At 36.9% G+C, this 12,349-nt stretch overlaps 1 protein-coding gene across 2 annotated transcripts in view; it reads right to left on the minus strand.

Annotated features, from left to right (window-relative positions):
• The window catches only part of LOC109433174 (SET and MYND domain-containing protein 4), a 14,883-nt gene continuing 2,534 nt past the window's right edge, over positions 1–12,349 (minus strand). For both annotated transcript variants that reach the window (XM_062860828.1, XM_062860829.1), the window contains exons 3-4: positions 5,309–6,740; positions 1–444 (exon numbers count right to left, since the gene is read on the minus strand). In XM_062860828.1, coding sequence (XP_062716812.1) covers positions 81–444; positions 5,309–6,729 — 1,785 coding nt within the window. In that variant the 5' untranslated portion in view covers positions 6,730–6,740 and the 3' untranslated portion in view covers positions 1–80. The remainder of the gene's footprint in view (positions 445–5,308; positions 6,741–12,349) is intronic.

The raw sequence follows: 12,349 nt of genomic DNA on the forward strand, positions 1-12,349 counted from the left end.
TACGAGACAGCTTTTATTTATTGTAACAATAGAATCGCTTACAGAAGTAAGAACATATTAAAACTACAAAAATGATTCATTTATAGAGAGCATAGATCTTTATATCTAACCTTTCGAGATTGTTTGGAAAAAACTATTTGATAGCATCTCAGTAATGCCTCCTGCACAGAACTCACTTCGTAATTGGGATACTGAGAATCGAACATGTTGAGAAATCGGCAATATTCGGGAATTTTACGTAGCGCTGTTGCCATATCGTGTTCGGCTAGACGATCCATCTCGTCGTAGTCGATGGGAGGCTTCACGCTGGGAGGAAATTTTGCATGCGGTAAATTTACAAACAACGGGTAATTCAGTTTGCATGCCTCGCACTGGCAACGGAAACAGTATTGACCAAGAAGACCACTTTGACGCTCGTCTAGCGATTCCAAGCAATGATGGTATCTGAAAGTAATAAAAACACGTCATTTGGATCGCATACATACCTATGTACCTATAAGTTTATTATAAGATATATAATGTCAATATATCTAAATTGTTAACCCAGTAGCGGTCGTACACGCACCATGAAAAATGCACGCTTGTGGTACACAGCGTGAACGCGACGTCGCTCCAGGTAGTTAAAGACGCAACTGCTTGAGGGTTAATGGGCCTTCCTGTGCGCCCCATTTTGGGTATAATTAAATAAATTCACAACGCTTGTGCTGTTAGTGTAGAACGAAAGTGGTTCTTTTTGGAAGTACACAGAAAAAACTGTTGTGTAATATTACATCTGAACTGCTGCAACCCGATCAATCCGTCGGTTGCATAAATATTAAATTCGACGATGTACACATAAGAACAGAAGATTTTACATCAAAACGATGTAATCGTACATAGGAATCGTGATTACATTGATTACACAGCGTTACAAAAATTAACTATTGGTCTGTCTCAAGAGCAAACTTATGTGTCTCTGACAGATTTGGGCCGCTGAATCCGAATCCGGGCTCAGATTTGCTCCAGCACGTCACAATTTGAGGCTATACATCAATTTATGAGGCAAAATATGCGGTGTTGGGCTTGCAAGCCATTAAGCATGGAAATATATTTTTCAACCAATTAAAGGATGAATTGGTCAATTAACATCTAAATTAACGACTCATGCAAAATATTTCGTTTTACCAAATCGAATTTGATAGTTTTAAGCAATTTATGTTAGGTACGATATTTCCCATACAAGTCACCTTCCAAAAGTTGCATACAAGTTTACATACTGACATGAAATCACATAACATAAGTGGAACTCTGGCTCAAAAAGTTGATGCCTTTCCGAGTTCGTACACTGGTATACAGGGCATCGAAATGCCAAATGCATCATAACATTATTGCCATACTATTTTTCAGCATGTATACCATTTTTCATTGCTGTGAAGTGAACCAAAGATCTCATAGATCTAGACTGGCAGCACGTGGAGATCTAAAATAGAACATAAATAGTAATAAAACTTCGTAAACTCAAGTCAAAAATACGTTTTGTGAAATTAAATAGAAAGGGAGATCGATGTGTGAAACGTGGATGTGTTATTTCGAAGATTTCAATGAATTTATGACAAAATAAATAAGTGGACTTCCAGCAGCTAGTTTTGCGCATATCTCAGATGCCAATCTTCGTTCCTGTATTCTTTGCCAAAACTGGAATACTGCCCGAACAAAAAATACAATAGAAACACCGAAGATTGTATTGTAACAGTACTATTTAGAACAAACTTTTTACAATATAAATAATGGTAAAAGCAGCAATACAAAAACAATACAATGTACCGTTTTCAACCATACAGTAAATTGTAAATGAGATTTTTACAATATATTATACAGGTTGTTAAGTATCGTAACAATATAAAAAAATATTTTTCTCCATATATATTTTTTTGCAAAACCATACATTTTATTGTTAATGAATTGTTCAAAATACTGATACGTGGGTTTAAATGTACCGTACATTGTATGGTACAGGAATGGTTTAAAACAATAAAATGTACCGTAAATAAATTGTTTTTAATTGTAATTTCACTACGGGTTATACATTTAATCAAATGGTTTTGGAATGGTTCTCTTTTGTAATGTTGTATTGTTTTACATTGCATAAACCATATATCGTTATATTATCTTGTCATTTTCCTCCTGTTAATGGCACCAGATGCTTACTGGATTTATTAGAATGCGCTTTGGAAATTCTCCAGAGCGTTTTCGATAACCCTTCATATATAGGATCGCCCACGTCTAAGTCTGAGTAGTCTCTGATTGCATTAACAGTTGAAGCTTAGGCTCCCATGTCCCACCAGCCAGATAACTGGGTTTTGCAAACTAAGCATTATTTGTGGCAACATTTTGAGCGGCATGATGGAACTATGCCGAGCGCGCTAAGTGTTATTAGACCACTAATGTAGTTGCATGAAGTGGGTGACGAGGTACATAAGTATCATTACAGCGTGCTTAACCGTTATTGCAATATTGAGGCGCCAGTTTGATTAAAGTTTGAAATACATAACAACTCATGAGAAAACTGTCAAGTTCGATTCAAATATAAGTTAGGTTAAAAAGCGAACCCGCAGACGAACCTATATTAGAAGTCATTTCAGTGTTCAGTCCAGTCCAGTCTTATTAGAGATCACAGTCATTTACACCTTTTCGTCGATATTCGGCTGCCTTTGTATCCTACATTTGCAACACAAGCAATCAAACTACCGTACGAAACAAAAATGTCAAACGAATGCACTTGACCACGATTGCGTCTTCGGGAGACAGTTCGGCTTTTGTTATTCCTGTCTTCTTCCACAATGAGGGCTGTGATGGCCATATGTGTGTTGTATTCAATTCAACATACAAGAATAAACTAATATTAACATTCATAATCGGAATTGGCTGAAATCCATGCGAAAAGCTAGAATTAGACAAATGTCATCGTGTCAGACGACATTGATTTGGCCCTTTTCTCTGTTTATTGATCTTCGTCCTACCGCTCGTGTTGTGTGTAAGAGGAAACAGTAGCGCATCAATGTAACAGAGCAAGCTGACACCCGACTGCGGCATCGAAATGAAGGTAGTGAAAAATGTCGAATATTTACAAGACTGGTCCATTCCATATGTTAAAGATGGATCCACGTCAAAGATAAAGTTTGTCAATCGCATTTGATTCGATTGTGGTCGAAGGCAAGTTCACTTGAGAGAAGAGGAGAAAACTCCCCTAAATGCAAAGAATAGTGTTGAACTCATCCACTGATTTACGGTAATCTGACCTGCATCTTTCCGGGTTGGCCTACATTCGTATTTCTCTCATCGCACCCTACACACCTAGCCCGCCATATCTCTTGGAACCCTGCTTGGACCTGCAGTTCTTAGGACATCTGGTTTAGCACTGATTTAAACATGTTATTGACTTTAAATTGATGTTTCAACTTATTCACTTTTTTCTCTTTCCTTTCCTTTGCATCAAAAAAGTCACAAACATCAACAAAACAAAGCACGTAAAAAATCTTAAACTGAATAAATAATTAAAAATTCTCGGAAAAATAATGTTTCGGAAAAGTGAATGGTTCAAACGTGAGAAAAACAGTATGATATATTGTTACATAAAAACCCAATGTAAATGTATAGTATAGCGAACCATTTCATTACAATACACTTTATTGTAGCTGGTACACTGTATGGTGCAGGAATGGTTTTCACCAAACACCCTATGGTCAGTTTTTATCCGGGTGGTTGGATCAGATGTTTTTTGTTTACCAAAATAAATGACAGTTCGACTCCATTTATGAAAGATATAACAGTTTCGCGTGCTGGAAAAGAATACAACTTTTTCCTTCGCTCTGACCATGGAGTTCCACTTATGTTATGTGATAAAATGCTTAAATCTATCAAAGTTGATTTGGTAACACGAAATATTTTGCATGAGTCATTAATTTAGATGTTAATTGAAAAATTTATCATGATTGCTTAAAACATAGTTTATTGCATTGCTAACTGGACTGCGACAGAGTGCGGAATCGTAAATAAAAGTGCGATATTGCATCAAATCGTTCCGGTGTCTTCACCGCAATCACACTTAAATTAAATCGCCGACCTCAGCAAACGGATTGCCGAGAATCCAACAGCCGAGAATTCAGTAATATTTTTTACTGAATCTCGGTAAAAGTTTTACCGAGATGTCGTTAAAACTTTGCCGAGATCTCGGTAATCCAACTTTTTACCGAGATCTCGGCAAAGTTCACCGAGACTCGGTAATGGTTTACCGAAATCTCGGTAAAATTTTTACCGAGAATCAGTAAATATTTTACCGAGATATCAGCTGTTGGATTCTCGGTAAACCGTTTACCGAGATCAATTTCTGAATTTAAGTGTGCTTATTCATCATGAGCTAATGAATAAGTGCGGTGAAGACACCGGAACGATCTGGCACCAAATCGCACTTTTATTTGAGATTCTGCACTTACTCGTCGCACTTTTAACTGCGCAATGCGCATTATATATTTCCATGCCTAATGGCTTGCAGTAAAAAAAGCCCAAAATCGCATATTTTGCCCTATAAATTGAGGTATAGCTCAAAATTGTGACGTGCTGGAACAAATCTACGCCCGGATTCGGATTAAGTTCGCTATTGAAACAAAAAAAATGTTGCGCTGTGTTATTTAGTACATCGGAGTGAGTTACATCGGGCGGGTTGTATTTATTTTTTGCTGTGTACGTTTTACAATATTGCGCACGCGCTGAAAGTTTATGAACAAACGTTCTTTATCGCATAAACTTAAGCTAGTATGACATTCTTTGACCAATACCAAATATTTCACTACTTTTGACAGTTAAATGTTGACCAAGGAGTACATGGCAAACAAAAATATTTTGTCACTCTCGAAAAACGAATAGGGACAAACAGAGCCAAATAACCTGCCAAAATTTATCTGTCAAAAGTGGTCAAATATTTGGCGTCTGGGCAAAATGTAGTACGCTTACTATCTCGGAAATATATTTCCATAGTGGTATGCGTCAAAAACATTTCTATTTGTAACAGAGTAGGGTGACAAAGGGTATTATGGGCAGGTTTGTTCTCTTCGTCATGAGGGGTTTTTGTCGACGAAATTGTCTGAAACTTGCTCATATAAGTCAGCTTATGGGAAAGATTTGAGACCAATTTTATGTTCAATAGGTTAAAAAAAACCATGACGAAGAGAAAAACCATGACGAATTTAAAACGGCCGAAAATACGTAAGTTCCCCTATTTCCTTGCAACATTGTTTTATGTTGTTCTTGCTGAAACCAGTTTAATACTTACCCATAATTATCGAACAGCTGGCCACCTTTTTTAATTGGTCGATTGACCAGGGCCACCACGTTTCCATTCGGCAAGGTCATCCGCACGAGATTCGGAGCGCATGAGTGATTGATCATGCTCAGAATGGGAAAAGAGCCGCAGCCTAGGTTGAGTTGTGAGTACTTCTCGTTTTCTTTCGGCGTGTAATCCATAAACATTATCGAATGCATGTTCACAGGAGACGTTTGCGCGTGACGAAACAGCAACGTCCGAATTAGGTCATGAGATTCATTATTATCGCAGAGTTTACCAAGCTCAGTGTTTCGAAACAGAAGTTCACTCATGATTATGGCATAAACGGAACGCTGTACGAGATCGCTGGCACTACGCAAGCTTTGGTTGGTGGCTAAAATGTGGATGGTACTATAGACTTGCTTTGAATCTATATTGGTCCAATTCAATTTGAACGGGTTCAAAGATTTCTCGTCGATAGATTCCACGTGCAGTCGAAGCTCTTCGAGATTATAATCAAATGTACTAATGGCGGTCGTCGTTGTCCTCAGTGCCATCAAAATTACTTTGGTGAACAGAGATTGCATGTCCTTAATCACGGAACACTCGATTCGATGATAGGTATCCATTGCTTTATGCTGACAGTTTGTAGAGCAGAACATCGTTACGGTACAAGATTTGCAAGGTATGAGTGTTAGGAATTGATCATCGTGGCAATAATCGCAATTCATATATCGTCGATCGCTGACGAGCAGTGAAGAAAACGGAGTTTCTTCTATCACGATGTCTCCCGCGCTAAGATTTCGATTGGTTACCAAATATCTTCCAAATTGGTCATCTTCTTTCAGCTCGAGACAATCAGATATGTGTGGAAGTTTAGGATTTGGTTTGTAGCTCAGCTTTGGTTTTCGCGGCACATCATCCTTTTCCAACTGTTTATGATCATTTTCAGCTAAACGTTTGAGGCAGTCTTTTTCTCGATTGTCGAGTTTGAAAAGTAATTGTTCCGGATAGGAATTTTCTCGAGCCAATCGAATGTTTTGCAAACAATCAGTATATTCTTTCAACTCATAGCACACAGCCGATCGGTTTGCATATGCAATAGCCAATGTTTCGGAGCCATCTTTACTCAATGCTATACTTTCGTTGTAGTACGCAATAGCTTTAACGTATTCCTTAATCTTAGGATGAAATTTTTCGTTTCCAAGTTTTCGACATTCTATGGCTTTAGCTTCATTTTTGCCATCACCTTGCAATTCCTTCAGTTCAAATGGCTCACCAATGCTATCATCTGCAACTCGACGTACAAACGATATGATCTCACTGTCTGCGGTGCAGGCCTTAAGTCCTCTTGCAACCTCTTCCGACTGGCCACTGATTACAATGTGCCTCCATAGGGTTAGGTAAATGTCGTGGGCGTCAAGAACCATTTTGACAAATTCTGAAAAATATCAATTGCATCAAATGCGTTAAACTTAGGCATATTAACTAGTAGCATGGCTTGGCTCATAAAATAATAATCAAACAAATAATGTACCAAATATGGATGTGATATGTCGGCAGTGTGAATTCAAATAACCGTCATTATCACTGTAGGGGACCCCGGGGCAAAAAGGACACCCTTTGATTTCTCTATGAAACGTAATAATATAGGCATAATCGATGACTTCTGAACCTTCTTGACAGGTTATAATGTAATATTCATTCTATTTTGTATTGAAAGTGTTGAAGTGAGCTAAAAATAAATAGCTGAAGCGATTGCTGCATCCTGGATTTGGTACGCAATATAATTCATTATAAATCACACAAAATAAGGATTTTCAAATGGCCTTTCATATTTCTTTAGGGTTATTCGACGTTGAAAGCATGTTTACAATAATTACAAATATTTGTAATAGAATTCTACTGCCTGTGCCGCCAATTTTTGCGAAAATAAAAAGCAAGCCTAATTTTACCTAACACACCGTATCTAACAAAATCCATGAACGGAGAAAATTGTAGCGGAATTTCGTTGATCCCATAGCAACTCATACATTGTGCATTTTAGAGACGTGAAAACTGCCCATGATCGCATATCAGTCTCATATTTGCTGGGTTTCCTATATTCATAAGGGACAATTATGCAATCATAGGCAGAAAATTTGGGGTATTTTTACACAAACCATCCCCAGAGGTGAGTGATACAAACAGTCCTTAACGAAATTAAGCGCCTCATGTAAAATCTCTTTTTTGTTTACATATGCAACAAACGGTGTTTGGTAAAGTTAGGCTTGATATGTAATGTATGCCCATGATCGCATATCAGTCTCATATTTGCTGGGTTTCCTATTCATATGGGACAACTATACGATCATTTTTTTTATTTGTTTTTATTAACGTGTATTTTAACAATGAGCTAATTCTACACTTAGATTCTGCGATCACAGGCAGTGTATTTAAATGCACTAGGGTAAAAAATATAATTTGGACATGTATATAATTTGGGCATGCACTGCGACGTATGTCTTGTTCCGGAGAGCTAATAAAAGTAGATACTTCTCCATATCGATTATTGGATCAAATAGACCCTATTCTGATGACTTGCGGTGAAAATACGCTTAACAATTGTGAATTTACTTCAAAATTATCGAAAATGTAAATTTTTTCACTGAAACCCCTCAAATGCACAGGTATGCAAGACGACATACACTTCACAGTCACATACAATATTCACCTCAAAATCGTGGAATTGTTAATTGTAAGAAATTTAAAAGCCTTATTGCAATGAAAACTGTTCAATAAAGAAGCATTGGGCAGCCAATCTCTTAACATTCATCTAGAACGCCTAAAATAGGTGGTGTCCAAATGCATTACAAGTTTTCTACTGTAAATATATTTTGGTCATCTGACGAACTGCATGGGAATGCTGTGCGGTTGCATACTTGGAGGCGTATTCTGTAGTTCTGGCGATATTTCCTCGATTTTAACAAAAACTGTAATAGTTATCAAAATAGATTAAGCGAAGAAATTTGATTATTTACAAGAAAATATTTGTTAATTTATGCTACTTTCATGATAAAGCAGTATTCATTGCTAAACATGGAGATAATCACCGATGAACACTGATTAATTAGATAATGTGTCCTTTTTGCCCCGATAGAGTGGCCTTCTTGCCCCGGCCGTTTTTTTCAATGAAAAAAAAAAACAACCGAAAAAAATGTTCATATTTTGTTCACTTTCATGATATGTTTCATATCAATACCGATTTAATCTTGTAGGTAGTAATCTACATTATACTTTGCCTTCGATAAACGTTCGATTTACTGGTGTTTTTACCATATGACATTAAAATAATGCTTAATGTTGAACTAATGTTTAAGGTGACTTTCTTGCCCCGGGTCCCCCTAGGCCTAGGCCTATTGGTGATTTGTTGTTGCATGAAGAAGAAGAAGAAGAAGAATGATGGTGTTTTGAAAAAATCCTATCTCTATAACACAAGAGAAGATTTTAAAATGCCTCTATAAAATCTAAAACAAAATTTAATTAAAAACGGTTTGATGTACGGTGTTAGACTTTGTACCGAAATACAGGGTGTTAGGTTCATGAGTGCAAACTTTTTATAGAATGATAGAGGACCATAAATGGTGAAGAAAATTGTTCTACACATATGGTCAAATCTCAACCGTTACGTAGTTATTGAACTGTCCATGTTTTTGATTACACAGCGTAACAAAAATTGACGTTTGGTCTGTCTCAAGAGCAAACTTATGTGTCTCTGACAGATTTTGGGCCGCTGAATCCGAATCCGGGCTCAGATTTGCTCCAGCACATCACAATTTTGAGCTATACCTCAATTTATAGCGCAAAATATGCGATTTTGGGATTTTTTAACTGCAAACCATTTAGCATGGAAATATTTTTTTTAACCATTCAAAGGAAAAATTGATCAACTAACATCTAAATTAACGACTCATGCAAAATATGTAATTTTATCAAATCGAATTTGATGGTTTTGAGCGATTTATGTTAGTTTTGGTATTTCCCATACAAGTCACCCTCCAAAAATTGCATGCAAGTTTATATACTGACATTAAATGCTTAAATGTATCAAATATGATTTGGTAAAACGAAAAATTTTGCATGAGTCGGTAATTTAGATGTTAATTGACCAATTTATCCTTTGATTGCTTAAAAAATATATTACCATGCTTAATAGCATGCAGTCAAAAAAGCCCAAAATCGCATATTTTGCCTTATATTTTTTTTTATCTGTATTAACGAGATTTTTAGCCCTAGGCTAGTTCATCTCGGGACCCACGCTTTACTTCCCTTCCGAAGGAAGAACTCACATTTTTTGTGAGTTTGTCGGGAGTGGGATTCGATCCCAGGTCCTCGGCGTGATAGTCAAGTGTTCTAACCATCACACCAGGTCCGCTCCACGCCTTATAAATTGAGGTATAGCACAAAATTGTGACGTGCTGGAGCAAATCTGAGCCCGGATTCGGATTTAGCGGCCCAAAATTTGTCAGAGGCACATAAGTTTGCTCTTGAGACAAAAAAATGTTGCGCTGTTATTACAGTAGACGTTCGGTCGGTGCAAACGGTTTAACTGCAATGCTTTCTAACTGCAAGTCCGGTAAGTGCAACAAATTTGCAGTTATCGCACCGCTTTCCGTCAAAACGGTGCGCCAGGTTAGCCCGAATGAACAGTCGAATGAATTTTACGTTCATTTTACGTCAATCGATGGGTTGTTGACGCCAATCTGGCGTTGCAGTTATCGAATTTTGTTCGCTAAGTGAAACGTAAACATGTTGCAGTTATCGAACGTCTACCCAAGCAACACACATGTTATAATAAAGTTACGACAGCGCAAGTTTTGGTTGTATAGAAGTTTATTTGACGTAAATCAAACATTGTGTTGAAATTACGTAAAATAAACTTCAATACAACCAAAACTTGCGCTGTCGGAACTTTTATATAACATGTGTGTTGCTTGGGTACTGTATTGCCTTAACTGGCTATAACTTTAAAATGGTCAAACTCATCGCAGTTTTTTTTACCCTTATTCGAAAGATTATTAAATTTTCTACCCAACGATTGGCGTCAAATCTGGGCTGTCTTCATTCCGAAGGCAGGAAAGAGAGATAAAACCAACCTCAAAGCATTCAGGCCGATAAGTTTATCCTCTGTAAGGCCTTTTCTTGTGTCATCACAAAATGGCTTCTTCAGAATCATCATCCAAATTCAACTTTAGACAGTATTGCACTAAGGGTCGATTTCTTCACCCTGGCTTAAGCGTTAAGCCAGGTTTAATTGTATGGGTAAGCCTGGCTTACCTGTTAAGCCGAGGTGAAGAAATCGGCCCTAATACATTTACGTAAGAAAATCGACGCTTACATTTTCTCTAAAATTCTCCACTTCACGCAAGATATTTTAATAAGAAATATAGAACACACTATTCCAATTAAAATTCTCTTTCGAACTATCTATACCACAAAGAAATATTTTCACTCAAACTTGAAAATTATTCAAATTTGTCTCAACCGCACCAAGAGTTCGATAGCAATGTTTACCACCCACCACAGTACAACGACGACGGCAGCAGCGCGACGCGACGGTGCCGTCTGGCGCACAATCATCGATCATTGAACGCAGTGATGTCGAACTTGCGGGCCAAGTCATCAATAAAATCAATCAAAATCATTGAAATGGTCAACTCAAATTTATCGATTATACGTCGTAAAATCGAAAACTATTCTTCGAATGATTATTGTTGTACTTTGAATCACATATGATAGTAATAAAAGCAAATATTTTTTATTTGTGAAATCTCCTCCGCACTGTCCGCCAACACTGCTGCTGCTTGCAAACATCAACGGCGGAAGAGCATACTAAAAGTATTCGATCATTTTTAGCTTATTACACATAAAATTCGGTGTTTTTCGTAATATTGAGACATGTTTCATTGTTATTTAGCAAAACAGAGTAGTCTACTGCTTGAATTGCTTTTAAGTGATTAATAATCTTGAAATGTTTACATTGGTGAAAGCGAGACAAAGAGGTGCTATTTTTGTTTGTTTGTTTATAGAACAAATTGACCAATCCAAATTCCTGTGTGGTAGTGGTTTGTGTTCAGATTTCCCGTGTTAATCTATCTGTAAGAACTTTGTAAACATCTTTTGTTCTCACGTATATGGATAGGCTTGCATTAGGTTTCGTGAGACATTTTTTGGACAACTCAATGTAAAAAGGCAACACCACTACTGTTGCGCTCGATGATTGTTAGAAATAAGAATCAAAAAAGAAGTCTGAAATAGGAGTGATACAGGGAGTCACCGTAATGCTCAAAATTATGGAAAAGGTACTATGCGTGTACATAAATCACAAATTTATGAAAGCAATGCCTTTGTCAAAAAACCAATTCGCTGTTTTTGCCGAAACCGTTGACGTTTATGTAAAACTTTTAATGCATAAGCGTAAAGGAACAAGACATGGTTCTATTTTTCAAAACTACCATTTTTTTGCTCCAAAATAACCGAAATATCATCGAAATTGAAATATGTTTTTCATATGGTGAAATTCTTATAATTTCGAAGCAGTATCAAATAAGGTATTACGAGTGTTTAAGTGTGTCCAGCATAAAAACAAGTGAATTGCTACCTTATCTACATGTACATATACGAAGATTTAGCAATGGATGAAGTATTTTATTTTTGATCAGAATTTACTTAAAATAGCAATTTTAATGTTGTAGTCGATTCGGGGTGAAATGAACACTGGCAATTACGAATGGATGTGCGCACATTGCATACTGTTAGGCGTTTAGAGAGTTTGAAAAAAAATAAATCCGATTATGTTAGCCTAAAGTTTATTTAATTAACTTTGATGTTATGTAAACTCGTCTAAGATGGAGTACTATATCTGTGGTATTGATCTCCGTAAGCAAATTACCCTACTGGTCGATGTAACCAAAGAATTAGCATAAGATATGCAGGGGTGTCCATTATGCCCCGTACTTTTCTTGCCAGCACTGAAAAACACACTGTTTACAATTCATTATTTCTTCACAA

The sequence above is a fragment of the Aedes albopictus genome, chromosome 3, assembly GCF_035046485.1.
Source record: "Aedes albopictus strain Foshan chromosome 3, AalbF5, whole genome shotgun sequence".
NCBI classification, from domain to species: Eukaryota; Metazoa; Arthropoda; class Insecta; order Diptera; family Culicidae; genus Aedes; species Aedes albopictus.